This window comes from Osmerus mordax, chromosome 26, assembly GCF_038355195.1.
Source record: "Osmerus mordax isolate fOsmMor3 chromosome 26, fOsmMor3.pri, whole genome shotgun sequence".
Taxonomy (NCBI): Eukaryota; Metazoa; Chordata; class Actinopteri; order Osmeriformes; family Osmeridae; genus Osmerus; species Osmerus mordax.
In genome coordinates, this window is record NC_090075.1 from 2998179 (window position 1) to 3013012 (window position 14834).

General features: G+C 48.1%; 2 protein-coding genes across 2 annotated transcripts; both read left to right on the top strand.

Moving 5' to 3' along the window:
* Nucleotides 1–103: 103 nt before the first annotated feature.
* On the top strand, nucleotides 104–7723 carry LOC136936189 (glutathione hydrolase-like YwrD proenzyme). Its single transcript, XM_067229939.1, is given in 12 exon segments — nucleotides 104–275; nucleotides 524–677; nucleotides 776–929; nucleotides 2139–2280; nucleotides 2283–2344; nucleotides 3555–3707; nucleotides 3819–3906; nucleotides 4058–4229; nucleotides 5218–5374; nucleotides 5710–5880; nucleotides 6106–6190; nucleotides 7215–7723. Coding segments are annotated over 12 exon segments (1680 nt in total). The 5' UTR covers nucleotides 104–175; the 3' UTR covers nucleotides 7457–7723.
* Nucleotides 7724–10332: 2609 nt separating this feature from the next.
* tm4sf18 (transmembrane 4 L six family member 18) lies at nucleotides 10333–14203 on the top strand. The gene is made up of 4 exons (XM_067229834.1): nucleotides 10333–10698; nucleotides 11908–11979; nucleotides 12681–12823; nucleotides 12993–14203. The coding sequence occupies exons 1-4, from the start codon at nucleotides 10522–10524 to the stop codon at nucleotides 13189–13191; spliced, it is 591 nt and encodes a 196-aa protein (XP_067085935.1). The 5' UTR covers nucleotides 10333–10521; the 3' UTR covers nucleotides 13192–14203.
* The last annotated feature ends 631 nt before the right edge of the window (nucleotides 14204–14834 follow it).

The following is a 14834-nucleotide window of genomic DNA, read 5'->3' on the forward strand; positions in this document are numbered from 1 at the left end:
CGAGTCTAGAAGTCTACTATCTGTAAATCTGTGATCCATTATCTCTGAGACTTTTTAACAATCCACGAATTATCGATCAAAGACTAAAAAGCCTTTAGCGGTTCGTGTTTACAGTTATGATTGAACTGTGCCCTGTGCCTCAACGACGAGACATTTTACAATTCTTATACAGGACATGTCAACTGATCTTTTATTCAACTCGCGTCGGTCACCTGTTATTTGTTTGCATGGCTGCGTAGCGTCCAGTCAGCCTTTGGCTTCCAACATCGGCCTTGGTGAGTAGCCTGTGGAGATAATATTTTTGTGCGCTATTTTTAATAGTAGGTGGGCATGTGTGAAAGTAAATGCGTGCATGCTATTTGTTCGATAGTAGGAGGGCATTTGTTGTAAAGTAACATTTGTTCATCCACGAGCATAGCAAACAGGGGTTAGCGTGCTCACTGCAGTCACACTCTTGGTCTCTGAAAGTAACCTGCTGTTATTAAAACACACGTGGCCATGACATAATTTGATGTCTCCACAGACATCCTGAAAAAAGGCGGGAATGCTGCTGATGCTGCGGTTGCCATGGCAGCCGCGCTCGCCGTTACAGAGCCATGCAGCACTGGGATTGGTGGAGACAGCTTCTGTCTCTTCTATGACGCCAGCACTGGCAACGTGCGCGGCCTCAATGGCAGGTGAGATCTTGAGCCTAAATCGATCAGAAGTTATTAACCAATAGAATTTATCAAAGGTACATTCAGTCACTCTCTCTCTCTGTCCTCCAATATTTCAGTGGTAGGACCCCCAGAGCTCAGACCATTGACTTCCTGGAGGGGCGGGGCTACAGTGTTTCTAACCCGCCCCCTCCCTTCCACGCCCTGAATGTCACCGTGCCTGGGGCAGCTGCTTGCTGGTCTGATACTGTCTCACTGTTCGGCAGTCAGCAGGTACACATGTCTCTCACTGTCTCTCTCCCTGTCTCTCTCCCTGTCTATCCGCCTGTCTCTCTCCCTGTCTCTCTCCTTGTCTCTCTCCTTGTCTCTCTCCCTGTCTTTCTCCCTGTCTCTCCCCCTGTCTCTCTCCCTGTCTCTCTCCCTGTCTCTCCATCTGTCTCTCTCCCTGTCTCTTACCCCGTCTCTCCCCCTGTCTCTCTCCCTGTCTCTCCCCCTCTCCGTGAATCCCCTAACAACTCACATTCTCTAGCCGTATCTTTCAGTACCCGTCCATCAATAAAACAGCTTGTACTCTACCCACTTGTTATTTTATCGCAAGCATTACTGTGGCCATGGTGATAGCGGGGATGTTCCCAAACTAGATGTAAATGCTGTGCTCTTCCTGCAGGAGACACAGCTGATGGATGGTGTCTTTCCATCCCTCAGTCACACACACTTTAGGATATTTATAGACATAATTGTTTGTTTTAGGGCTCCGTTGGCCTGTGTCCAGCTCAGTCTACCTGTCATGCTATTGTAATATGTTGCCGTGGAGTTCAATATTTGCCTTTTAGACTATATCCGTACACGTCCGTTTGCTATGTCCTTCTATGTCCTTGTTTCTGTGTTGTAGCATGGATTCATTTCATTAAATAAGTAAAGCGTTAAGTTACTCGTTACCTAACAAAAGTAGTCTGACTACTGTAACGCTTACACACAACACTGACATAGATACTGAAGGAGAGAGAGAGTTTGGGGCCAGAGGTTGAGGGACTGGAAACTGACTGTCATACGTGTGTGTGTATGTGTTCATGTATGTGTATGTTGAGACGTGTATGACATGTTCCAGCCTGTGTCTTCAGGAGGATGTTGTGTCGTCATTTCGCTGAATGTCCCTGTTTGGTGTCAGACAGCACAGGGTGTAAACACCAGTAAACTACCCAGAACACACTGGATAAACAGAGCATGAGCCCTCAGACATAACACACACATGTAACACATAACATCTCTATATACTGGTCAGAAAATATTTCCTGTGTTTTTGTATTTGCCGCTCAAGGAGTTCTCACCTGTTCTGCGGATGAAGGGGTTAACACATGCCTATTGTGTTTTGTTTAGTTTTACCTTACTCTCAGGGTTTCCTACAAACGTAACATTCCGACAAAGTTGGAACTCCTTCTTCCTTTGAGGTAGTGACCATGTGTTTCCACTTCCTGTGGTCAGCTCTCCCTACAGGAAGTGGTGCGGCCCGCCGCCGAGCTGGCCCTGGTGGGGTTCCCCGTCGCCGAGGTAACCGCCTACCACTGGGCCAAGTGGGTGGCTACCATGCGAGCCGCCGGGAGGGAAGTGGGCAGTGACTTCCTCATCACGGGCAGGCGCCCAATCACGGCCAAGTGTTCCGTAACCCCGCCCTTTCCCGGACCTTCCAGGTAAACAGAGAATCCTGCAGGGTAATCAACCCTCATCCTGCGCCCCCCACCCCACACTTCTCCCCTAACTCTCCCCCCCCCCCCCACTCCCACCCGACCTTTGACCCCTGGACAGCCTTTACACCAGAGGCCATCTAGCCCTTGAAGACAGCAGAGATATGGCACCCAGCTCCCCAGCCCTGCCTGACCCTTAGAGTGGCCCTTGGTCTAGATGACAGAGGGAGATACACCAAGAAGGAGATATCTCTGCATGATTCACAAAGGCGTGTCCAGGCACATACCTGTCTGTCCTGCGTCAGAGGCAGGATGCTTTACTGCGGGCGCTAGTGTGGACTGTATTGATCTAGGGGCTTCATTACACTGGTGAATGAATCACCACATGGAGGGGTGGGGGTGTGTGTGGGGAAGGGGGGGTCGTTAGGTTGGGGAGACCGCACCATTCAACAATGAGAAAAACGATATCTGTGTGTGTGGGCGTGGGACAATACGACCCTCGTGTTGTGCTATGTTATGGGGTTGTGCTAACATTCACACCCTGTCTACTCCATTCACGCATGTACACTGTATGTTCTTGGTCTGTTAGCATGTCCTTCCTGTGTTTGCTGTGTCCTCGCAGGGATAGTTAGTCATTACTACAGCTGCTCTGCTGTTGTGTTTGTTCTGTTAACAAAGTTTCACTGTCTGCCCAGACACTGTGCAGCATGTGGAGAGGTCACTGTTTACCCTCCCTTAGTTAACACCGACAGATCAACTGTCTTCTCCGTGAACGTGCACATTCTGATTCCCTCGCTCATGTTTGTGTCCTCTGGGATCTTAATATCCTGTACAGTCCTGTGTGTGTCCCAAGCCTTGTGTTGAACCTGAGTCCCTGAGCACCTACGCGCGTGTGTGTTTACGTACGGCCGTGTGGGGAACCACTTTCCTCAGGCCTCCAGGGAAATCTGTTCCTCCAGGGAAATCTGTTCCCCTTTTGTTCTCAGTGTAGAAGACTGATGTATAGGTGAAACTTGCTATACATAAGGATCACAGTAACATACATCACCAGCATCACTGTGTTGCTTTATAAATGGACAGACAGAATATACAGGGGGGGAAAGTTGATCTTTAAGACTTTCATCGAACCTGTGTGTGTGTGTTTGCGTACGTGTGTGTGTCTTCAGGACCTTTATTGAACCTGTGTGTGTGTGTGTGTGTGTGTGTGTTTGTCCAGCTGCTAGGCCAGCAGGGTAAAGCAGGCTTCTACAGCGGTGGAGTGGCAGGAGCCATCGTTGACGTCATCAGAGAGAACGGGGGTGTGATGACTCCGGAGGACCTGGGCAGCCACGACAGCCAGGAGATCACACCCATCTCCACCGACTACAAGGTACGGCCCCACCCAGGACAGCCCCGTGCAACAAAAGCCATTTCACAGTATGTACTGCGGCTGGCCAATAAACAGGCTCTTAGATGTGTGAATGTGATTTGAATCTGCCAGGGTGTGAGACTGTGGGAGCCCCCCCCTAATGGGCAGGGCATGGCAGCGCTCATTGCCCTCAACATCTTGGAGAACTTCCCTGTTAAAGGTACAGTACGCTCAAAGCACCCTACAACACACCAGGACAGCTACCGTACATCATCAGTCATTCATATGAACTAAAAGATCCACTCACTGTGGGAAACTATTTATTTGATATAAAATGTAATTTATGTGTGTGTGTGTGTGTGTGTGTACAGAGTTGGGTCACAACAGCGCCAGCTATCTCCATGTTGTGGCTGAAGCTCTGAAGCTGAGTTTAACAGATACGATGCATTACTGCGGCGACCCAGACCATGTGACCATGCCGCTGAAAGGCCTACTGGCCAAAGACTACAGCCATCAGAGGTCCCAGATTATCAACATGGAGAGGTAGGACGCCCAACCCCACACAGACAAGTACAGAAGGCCCTACACACACAGAGAGATGGGTAAGACCACTTCACAAATACACAGTATGGATTACAGCCAACAGGACTGAAAGTGAAATAAAGCCATTTTTCTTTCCAAAGTCCAGAAATAGGACACGCTCACGTTTGCATACCTCACCCATCTCTCTCCCGCTCCTTTTTCTAATCTATGAATCGTTAATCTTTCCAATCTAATTCCTTCATTTACTGTCTCACACTCTCAGCCCCCCCGCCCCTCCCCCACCCCTCCCCTTCCTGGTACCAGTGTGTGGCAGGCACTTTATGTCCACTCTGATAACACTGTTTGCCTCTGCCCTGCCACGCCTTGTTCTACTGCCCCCACACCCCTGTCCCACACCCCTGTCCCACACCTTCTGTCCCACCTGTAATGGCCCTCTGTCGGAAACATTCTGTGTGTGTGTGTGTGTGTTGGTGTATGTCTGCGCGCCAGAACACATGCCAGTACTGATACACTTGGTCATTAATGTAGACTTTAGCCACTGTTAAGATGATCATTCGTAAATGAGCTCATCCTTTCACAGTCGGTTGCGAAATTACTGCTATCTGTAGTAGAGTGGGAGGTATACTTGATCTTCTGACACATGCCACAGATTTCTCAATGGAGCTTGATTCTCATTCCATGTGACATGTTTTCTCCACACAAACCATGGTAGAGAAACCAACAGGAGTAATCCACTCACCGAGACTAAGTCTTATTTTCAACTTATTTTCTCGGCGGGTTTCAAAACAACGTTTCATACACACACACACACCTCAATGTTGCCTCCCAGAATCATTCGGCTGGGAATGGAGTTCTGAAGGGCTACTGAAGGGTTAAAAGTTAAATTGATGCATGGTTATACATTTAAACATCACTTTCAGGGACCAGGGCGTTCCACTGGTGTTGAGAGGTCGTGGGGACCTGATCTCAGATCTGTGTTTGTCTTCAGGGCCCGCGGTGAGGTGGAGCGTGGCGTCCCTACAGGAAGTGACACGGTGTACTTCTGTGTGGTGGATGGGCAGGGAAACGCCTGCTCCATGGTCAACAGTAACTACATGGGCTTTGGGACGGGCCTGGTGCCAGAGGGCTGTGGATTCTCTCTACAGGTGGGCCACAGCCTGGTCTTACAAAGAGAGGACATTCACTAACAGACAGACAGGCTGACAGGAAGACAGACAGACAGGTAGACGGACAGACAGACAGGTGGATGGATGGCCAGTCAGAGAGACAGACATTGGTCCCCTACTGTCCAAGAACACACATATAGAATGGTTGTATTAGAACAGTGCTTCCAGTGTTTTAACTCCATCAGTGCAGCTATAACACATATAAGTACAAAACAGGAACATTCAGAACCCCAAAGTCAGGATCTCAATAATGGTCGGTCTCGTCGTGGTTGTCCTGCTCTCCATCCAACCGGGTCTCCCTGTGGTTCTGTCAGAACCGTGGCTCCAGCTTCTCCCTGGACCGTAACCACGGTAACTGCATTGCCGGGGGAAAGCGGCCATACCACACCATCATGGCCGCTATGCTCACTGACTCCACCTCCGGACGCCTCCTCTGCTCTCTGGGAGTCATGGGAGCCTTCATGCAGCCTCAGGGGCATGTGCAGGTACACACACACACACACACACACACATACAGTATGAACACATATACAACAGGGTTCCCACACATACTCGCACTAATCAATCAAACACACAACACACATTTACACAGAACCTCACACATTGAAAACGTGAAAACACACACACTACACACAGACAAATAGGGTGCACACACACACACGCGCGCATCATCATGCCAGGACTGTCCGTCTCCACCCCTGTGTCTCCAGGTGCTGTTGAACATGTGTGAGTTTGGTATGGACCCCCAGCAGGCCCTGGACGCCCCCCGTGTGTTTGTCCAACACGACCCGACAGGTGAGCCTCCCGCTGGCTGCCACGGTACAGCCAGGGGAAAGCAGCTTACTGGACTGAACACAGGTTCAGCCGGGCTGGCGCCCGGGTCCTGAAGCCCTGCTCACGTGCCAGAAAGCCCTCTGGACTCTGCACTGGTACACTGGTGGAGTGGTACACTGGTGGACTGGTGGACTGGTACACTGGTGGAGTGGTGGACTGGTGGACTGGTACACTGGTACAATGGTGGACTGGTGGACTGGTGGACTGGTACACAGGTACACTGGTGGACTGGTACACTGGTACACTGGTACACTGGTACACTGGTGGACTGGTGGAGTGGTAGACTGGTGGAGTGGTAGACTGGTGGACTGGTACACTGGTACACTGGTGGACTGGTACACTGGTGGAGTGGTGGACTGGTACACTGGTGGACTGATACACTGGTACACTGGTGGAGTGGTAGACTGGTGGACTGGTACACTGGTACACTGGTGGACTGGTACACTGGTACACTGGTACACTGGTGGACTGTTGGACTGGTACACTGGTACACTGGTACACTGGTACACTGGTGGACTGGTACACTGGTACACTGGTGGACTGACAGACTGGTGGACTGGTGTCGTACTGGTCAACTGTTGGAGCAGGGCCTGGGAGCAGACAGCTGCAACTTATTAAATCGTGTCTTGACAGTGTGAATATATATTTATTCATGCTATAAAAACACTTGAATTTTTTTTTTGTAATTGAATATATACAGTACCTCCCACCAGTTCAAAGTCCTGCTATACAACCCCCCAATTTGTTAGTTATAACAAAACTCTTGCTGTTCAACCAGGATGTCCTCCTTATCATCTTAGTGTTGCCATAAACATTTGACTGTCCCTCAGTTCCCTCTTGTCCATGTTTGTTTATTTAAAACAATGTTTGTTCAGTCAAACCCATTAACAGTTGTGTTGAAGAAGTTAGTGGGGCTTTTAAACCAGCCAGTGAAAAGAGTCCAGGATGATTCTGTCTCCTGGACGTTCTTGTTTTCCTCTCTCAGGCCGGCTGTGGAACATCAACCTGGAAGAGGGTGTGGACCAGGGAGTGGCTGAAGACCTAAGAAGGCGGGGCCATGCTGTAAACTGGCCTATCAGCGGTCACGAGCGCTCCAAGTTTGGGCGGGGTCAGGTCATCTCGGTTGGAGATTGGTGGAACAAGGCTGTCCATCAGAAGGACCCAGGCATCAGGGTGTTGTGGGCGGGATCTGACGCCAGAGGGGATGGCTGTGCTCAGGGATTCTAGTCCTCTGCTCTCCTCTAGGGGTCGCTGCAGAACTCCATCCTAGTATTTTGCCGCTCGAAACCAAAAGAAGTGTTGTTGGTTTGCAAACCCTCCTTGAATTGTATTAATCCTCAGAACTTTGGCCTTTGGACTCTAAAACAGTATGATTACTGTTGAAAAACCAAGTTAGATGACTATAGCTTTCATCAACTTATTTTTGTAAATTGAAAGGAACTGTCCTACTGTATGAGATAAGTTTCACAGCAAATCACTTGATTTTTGTATACAAAACGGATTTTGTAGATACAAATAAACTTTTATTCCAATTAGTAGTATACTTGTCTTGATCCCAGACAGAAGTGCTGACATAATGAATCACTTCTTTGTGTCGGTTGGGCTATTTTAGGACACAGTTTCTGGAGACCACAGAGATGCACGGATGTCTGCTGCTACACCCCCAGGGCCCAGGACAACTAGCTGTACTCCATCTCTCTAACTCAGCAACCCAGGCCCCTAAATAAGTGGCCGCTACAGCCTACAATGGGAAGAAAACATGTACAGTCACCGCTCATTCCCTGTGCACTCGTGTGTGTCTCAGAACACTTTTAGTAAAGTGTTATGTTGTCTCGCCTCGCCTTGACTACGTCCCCCCGATGCGTCAGGGCAGCTGACTGTCCCTGACTATTCTCTGAGAGGAAGTGTGGAACAGGGGCACTTCCTGTCATGAGTCATGGTCGTTTTATGAGTACCCACCCCCCTTCCCGCTGTGTTTCCTGTTTCAGGGGGGAGGCTGAGAGTGGAGGTCAGTTGTGGGTTGGGAGTTGGATGGGGGGAGGGGGGGGGGGGGGGAATTGAGTGACCACCCCACCCTGAGACCCTGGTGCATTATCATGGAAAAACGAGGAACACGGAACGGGATTCCAGAAGGAGCTACGTGTCCCAGGACCTGTAGAACAACAGAACCGGTCTGGACCACACCCCTCCAAGTCGTCCATCTCTTCCTCTCTCCCCTGCCAGGCCTCCTCCCACGGAGCTGGGCTAGGGGGGAGGGCTTTGGGTGGGGTGCCACAGGGTTAGACACTGGGTACTATATCACTTAAGGAGCACAACAAGAGCAGACACCGCTGGGAGGGGCGTGGACACGATGTCTTATCTCCAAACTATTTTTAGAAGCATGGAAAAGGCTTGGGGCAGATACCACGTCTCCTCCTGGCAGGGGAAAGAGGAACAAAGTTGACTTACCGTGACATCTTACCTGTTATTCACCGAGTTGTTCTCCAACTCGCACACACACACGCTCACATATACACACACATACATACTCAAACTCTATGTGCTAACTGGGTCAACACAAACACGAATGAGCAGAAAAGATAGATAAAGATATCGTAATGAATCCAAAGATACGTTTGTAACTGAACTGATAATTACAATCCTTTGAAACCTTTTATCCTCCTCGGTCCCTGTCTGTGAGCAGTAAAACCGATAAGAAACATCACGTTTTAATTTCGCTTTTATCTTGATGTCGCTTTCATCCAGACGGGGTTCATACCTGTGACCTCTTGATCTGAAGTCAGATGTGCTGCCATCGAGCTGTAGCCTTTCCACCATTAGTCAGTGGCTTGTGACCATTTAGTGGCTTGTTTGTTGGGAGAACAGAAGGAGTCTGTGGTGTCAAATGCTGTCATGACCCATCTGTAGGACAATAGACCCCCTATGTTGACAAAGGGTCTCTCCTGTCACACAGACAGCCTGTGTCCCCTCGTCTATTTGGACTTTGTCTCGGTTTGATCTCCTTACAGCCACTAATCCCAGGAGAATGTTAGTCAGCAAATGAAAGAAAGGACCAGTGTACTTCTGTTGACCAACCCGTTTGTTTGCATACATAATCCAAGTTCAGTGTAGGCCCTCGACGATCATTAGCGACCCTGGTTCGTTATGTCAGATTACAACCTGGTGATAATCCCTGATCCACTGAGAAAGGGTTTGTTCCTGTCACTTGTTGATATGTTCCACTCTGATTAATTACATCGTGGCAGAGAGAACATGCCCCTGTACAAGCCTAGTCTATGAGCACAAATGTTTAAGTTTTTGCAATTCATCAGATTGGAAAATGATTTTTCTGGTTTGTAACGGTAAATCAGCCTTGTAGAATATTAGTTAGTGGTGATGATGAGTTGATTTGCCTGCTCACCTGATGCCCTCTACAGTACAGGTGGGGAACTGCAGATTTGACTTGTCCTGGCACCTCAAAGTAGTGGAATGGCTTAGGGCAGATATTTGTTTTTCCAACAAACCTGTTTGATGAAATGAAATGACTATAAGGATAATCTCACTAAAATGTTTCATTTGACATATGTGATGAAAGGAAACTTAAATAGTCAAAAAGAAGACTGCTGTACGTGGTCAAGTTTGCGTGGCAAGACTAATTTGAAGGCCTTTAGTTAGCTGATTTGAGAGACATTCTCTTTGCCTTTCAACAAGTTTCTTCTGACCGAGAAAGACCTCTAGCCACAATGAGTCACATAAAGAAGGTGAAATCATGTTAGCGCTGAGACACTCCAAAAATATTTTGTCGTGACGTTTCCCTATAGAGATGGAAAGTTCCTTTGTCACAAGTTTTGAATGCCTATCGAGGAGTGAATGCAACCCTTATGGCACTCAGTTCGGGCAGGATGTGGACAAAACACTTCACAACCCCCCCCCCCCACACACACACACACACACACACACACACAAGGGATTTGTCAAATGTTTTGGCTGAATGCATTTCAGCCCCCACGGGATAGCTTCAGCCCCAGCCTCTCAGCCTCTCTTCCTGTGGCCTCCCCTTTCTCCCCTGGCCCTAGAACCCGGCCTATTGCGTCACCTCCCCAGTGTGACTGGCAGGACGGCAGACTTCTCTTAAAAACCACTACTCGCTGGAAGAGTTCTCATTCCTCTTCCTGGATTACCAGTGGGCTGCAGCCCTCTCCAACCTCTCCTTCTCACCCACTTGCTCTCTCTCTCCCACACACATTCGCTCCAGTCTCCTCCTCCTCCTCCGCGTCTCCCTCCTTCATTCCGCTGCTCTTCCCAGCGTGGCGATGTGTACCGTGGGCTTCGCTCGCTCCCTGGGCTTCGCCCTGCTGCCTCTGGCGCTGGGCTGCATCGTGGCTAACTTGCTGCTGTTCTTCCCTGGAGGGGAGGTCTCCTACCTGCAGCAGGAACATCTGTCCAAGTTCACCTGGTTCTTCATGGGCATCGGAGGAGGAGGCGTGCTGGTGAGTTCCAGATCCAGGCTCATCTCACCACAGAGCTACGCACTAGGATTTGTGATACAGGCTACAGTCACTGTGGATATATGCTACGAAAATATGTTTTACATTTACATTTAGTTTCATTTAGATGCTATTTATTTGTATTCAGTCCCCGCAATATAATGGGCTTGAACGTACATTTCATGGGTGTCTCATAAAGGAAATCCTGGAATTTTATTTTGGGGCGTCGAAGGATTGCTATTTTCATTGTGTTTCGAGAAATTATGTTAGGACGTTTAGTGCTGTTTTGGGGTGGGGAAAGGTTTTGACTGGGGTTGATAAGTGCTGACGTGCTTGTTCATTAAGGGGACATCCTGGATGTGTGTGTGGAGATGATTTGACCATGGCGACCCAGTGGCCTTCCGTCCATGATATCTAAATGACCTCACTGAGGAGGTCATTTAGTGTTTTCACTGGTCCCAGGGACAGAGGGAAACTCTGACACAGGAAAAATAACAAGAGAAAATCTGCCCCTCTTCTTTCCGCTCATTCCTTCACCCCCCCTCCCCCCCCCCCCCCTTTACACCTCTCCTAAACGGATCACTGCTCAGTCCTTATCCTTGCCTTTCATGTTTGTTTGTCCTTCTCCAAATCAATTAATTTGTTCATCCCAGATAAGATAGCCTTTTCTTGCAGTGTATTATGATGTCAGTGCGGAACAGAAGTCAGAATAGGAAAAATGCACATTTTCAGGTGTCGTGGCTTCTGTCGCTGCAGGTTGGCGTCTCCTGCCAGTCAGTTTCATCACATCCTGTATGCCCCTCTGTAACCATGGGAGCTAGTTCGCTAGAAAGTCCTTGAATCCCATTGTGTGTATGTGAAGGTTTGGATAAGCCAAAGTTTCATGGCTCTACTTTGTTAATGGCTCTGGGTCTTGTTCTTTATAACCTCCCCCTCCCACAGGTTCTCCTTGTGACACACTAGATACAGTAAACAAGGTTGACCTAATCCTTAAGCAACTTGTTGCAGTCAGCAAAACATTCAGGGTCTCTTAATGGGTTCTGAGTCTCAACACTAACCTTCTAACCCACTGTAACAGACAAAATGCCAATCTGTGACAGTCAACAAGAAAATGTGTATGAGAGGCCTCTCCCATTGGAGGGAAACTCTCAAAACGAAGCCAAGACAAACATCCAGGTGCCGTTCCTCTCTAACTGTGTCGTCTCCCCGTAGATGTTCCTGCCTGCAGGAGTCTTCATCAGCCTGGGGAAGTGCACTGGGTGTTGCTGGAACGAGAGCTTCATGGTGAGGAGACAGAAGTGATGCTAGAGAGATCTTGTCTCCATCGGTAGACTATGCTAAGCTAATGCTACAAAGGGGCTCATGTGAACAACATCAGGTGGTATGCTAAGCTAATGCTACCAAGGGGCTCATGTGAACAACATCAGGTCGTATGCTAAGCTAATGCTACCAAGGGGCTCATGTGAACAACATCAGGTGGTATGCTAAGCTAATGCTAACAAGGGCCTCATGTGAACAACATCAGGTGGTATGCTAAGCTAATGCTATTAAGGGGCTCATGTGAACAACATCAGGTGGTGTGCTAAGCTAATGCTACTAAGAGGCTCATGTGAACAACAGAATAAATTATGCTGACCCAATTCCCAAGAAGTGGCTTACTGTATATGAGTGACATGACGTGGTATGCTACACTAATTCTGCAAAACAACTGTCAACTGGGCAGTGGTAGAGGGGCCTACAAAAGCTTTATCTGTCGATGTGTTACTTTGTAACGGAGATAAGGCAACAGCTGCTTACACACGCCCACACAAAGAAACTCACGTGTCATTCACATCCAAAAAAAACACACTCCCCTACCCACGCACATATTGGCAAGCAGGCACACATGCACATTCTTCCCAAGGGACTTGTTTTTGCAGCTGTGCCTATGCACATGTGACTCTTTGACTCAAAACTCTCTCTTTCTCTGTGTGTGTGTGATGCAGATGTGTGGTGCGGTCATGGCTTCCCTGGTGGGGCTGGCAGGTTCTGGGTACTGTTTTGTGATCTCTGCCATGGCCATGTTAGAGGGACCCTACTGTTATACTGACCTCGGATGGATGTACCCCTTCTCTAACGGAGGGGGCAGGTAGGACCAGACATCCAGTACCTCACACAGGGACCACACTATATGCTCTGTGTGCTGGACCTGTGCTTAGGCTTGCATTTGGAACAACTCTGTCCCAACACTTAATAAGAACCCAAGCCTAAATCCTTCATTATTAACCGCAAAGAATGTACCCTGTGTGTTTCCATAGCTACCTGCGGGAGACGGACTTGTGGCGCAAGTGCCTGACGCCGCAGCACATCGTGGAGTGGAATGTGACCCTGCTGTCCGTCTTGCTGGGTTTGAGTGCTCTGCAGTTCATCATCTGCATCCTGCAAATCTTCAACGGGCTGGTCACTGCGGTCTGCAGGCCCTGCTGCTACAAGCAGGAGTACAGCCTCAACGCCTGAACACACACACACAGAAAGAGAAACACACAGCCGCCTACACACACACTTACAGTACATTTAGTCATTTAGCAGACACTCTTATCCAGAGCGACTTACACAGTACAGGGACATTCTCCCCGAGGCAAGTAGGGTGAAGTGCCTTGCCCAAGGACACAACGTCAAATTTCACAGCCGTGAATCGAACCGGCAACCTTCTGATTAATAGTCCGACTCCCTAACCGCTCAGCCATCTGACCCCCATACATACACTCACATGAAAACACTAACAGGTTAACTACATACAGGAGTGTGGTACACAAACATAAACATTCACAGCATGCCTGGGACATGTCTTCTAGCCACTGGGAAACATTTAAACACGTCCTAAATATTTAGATCAATGTACAGTCCCTCGGTATTATTAACATGACGTGCATTTCTGATCATTTTTCTTCAACTCCTTTCATAGAGGTCCCTTCTGTGCCTTCACCTTCTCTCCTTTCCTATACCTTCCCTCACATGCTGAAGGAAGGTGAAGGTCAGAGACCTGTGAAGATGAAAAAGAGGGGAAGAGGAGAGTGAGCTCTTGTACACTATTGAGGTGCACCCTGCCAGTGCTGCCTCCTATCAACAGGTGATTTACTGCCCCTGTCACTCACTAGTGATAAAAAGAGTGATTTTTCAAACCAGCTTCGCCTCATCCTTGTATGAGACAGATGTCTGTATAAGGTTCCTTACCAAAAGCAGTATTCATTTAAGAAAATGTCAGCGGTAGGATCATAAATGCTCCTGATATGGTGTGTGTGTATTGTGGAACTATATTCGGAACTGTTTGATGTCGACATTTGAGGCACAAAAGTATTTTTGTATGAGTGTTCTCTTTTATATGGACTATTTTCATTTTTCTGTAAAATGTTTTGTAAATTATTTGGTCTTGCAGATGCTAGATGAATTTAAAGGCTATTTTATATATTAGTGTGTGTAATATTTTTATAATGTTTGTGCAGCCGTAAATGAATAAATATTTTCCATTTCAAAAGTGCTGTGTTCATTTGTGTGAGTGTGTGTGTGTGTGGCATTTGTGTTTGTTACATTTGCGTATGTTGTGTATACTTTGTGTATGTATGCGTGTGTGAGTGTGAAGACATGCTGGGCATTCCTGCGTGAGTTCCAGGCAAGCGTTGATCTGCACTTGTTTCATCTCCAGCTGGGAACTCCAGGGGCATGTTCTGGAGGCTCATGCACTCATGTAACTCTCTGTCTGTTGACAGAATACAAACTCTCTTTGGTGAATCATTACACTGGACCATACTGGACCATGGACATCCTGAGGCCTCGGTGTCTCCTTAGGCTGGCTTCACTGTGCCAAGATTCGATTTCCAGATACATAAAGTGTATTTATATAACGCCTTCTAAGACATTAACCTATCATGGTTGGGGTGTGGTAGAGTGCTTCACCTCTGCAACACAACATTGGAAGAGTAATATTGCCAGAAAATACAGTTTTGTGAAAGAATGGGTCTCTGTGTGTATGTGTGTCTGGTGCAAGGCACTTTGGGTATCACAAAGCAAACAACTGAGGCTGTTGTTTTCTTTTCTACCCAAACAAGGAGCAGGAAATGACAGGGAGAATGGCAGAGAGCAGTCTCGTTAATCAAGCGGAA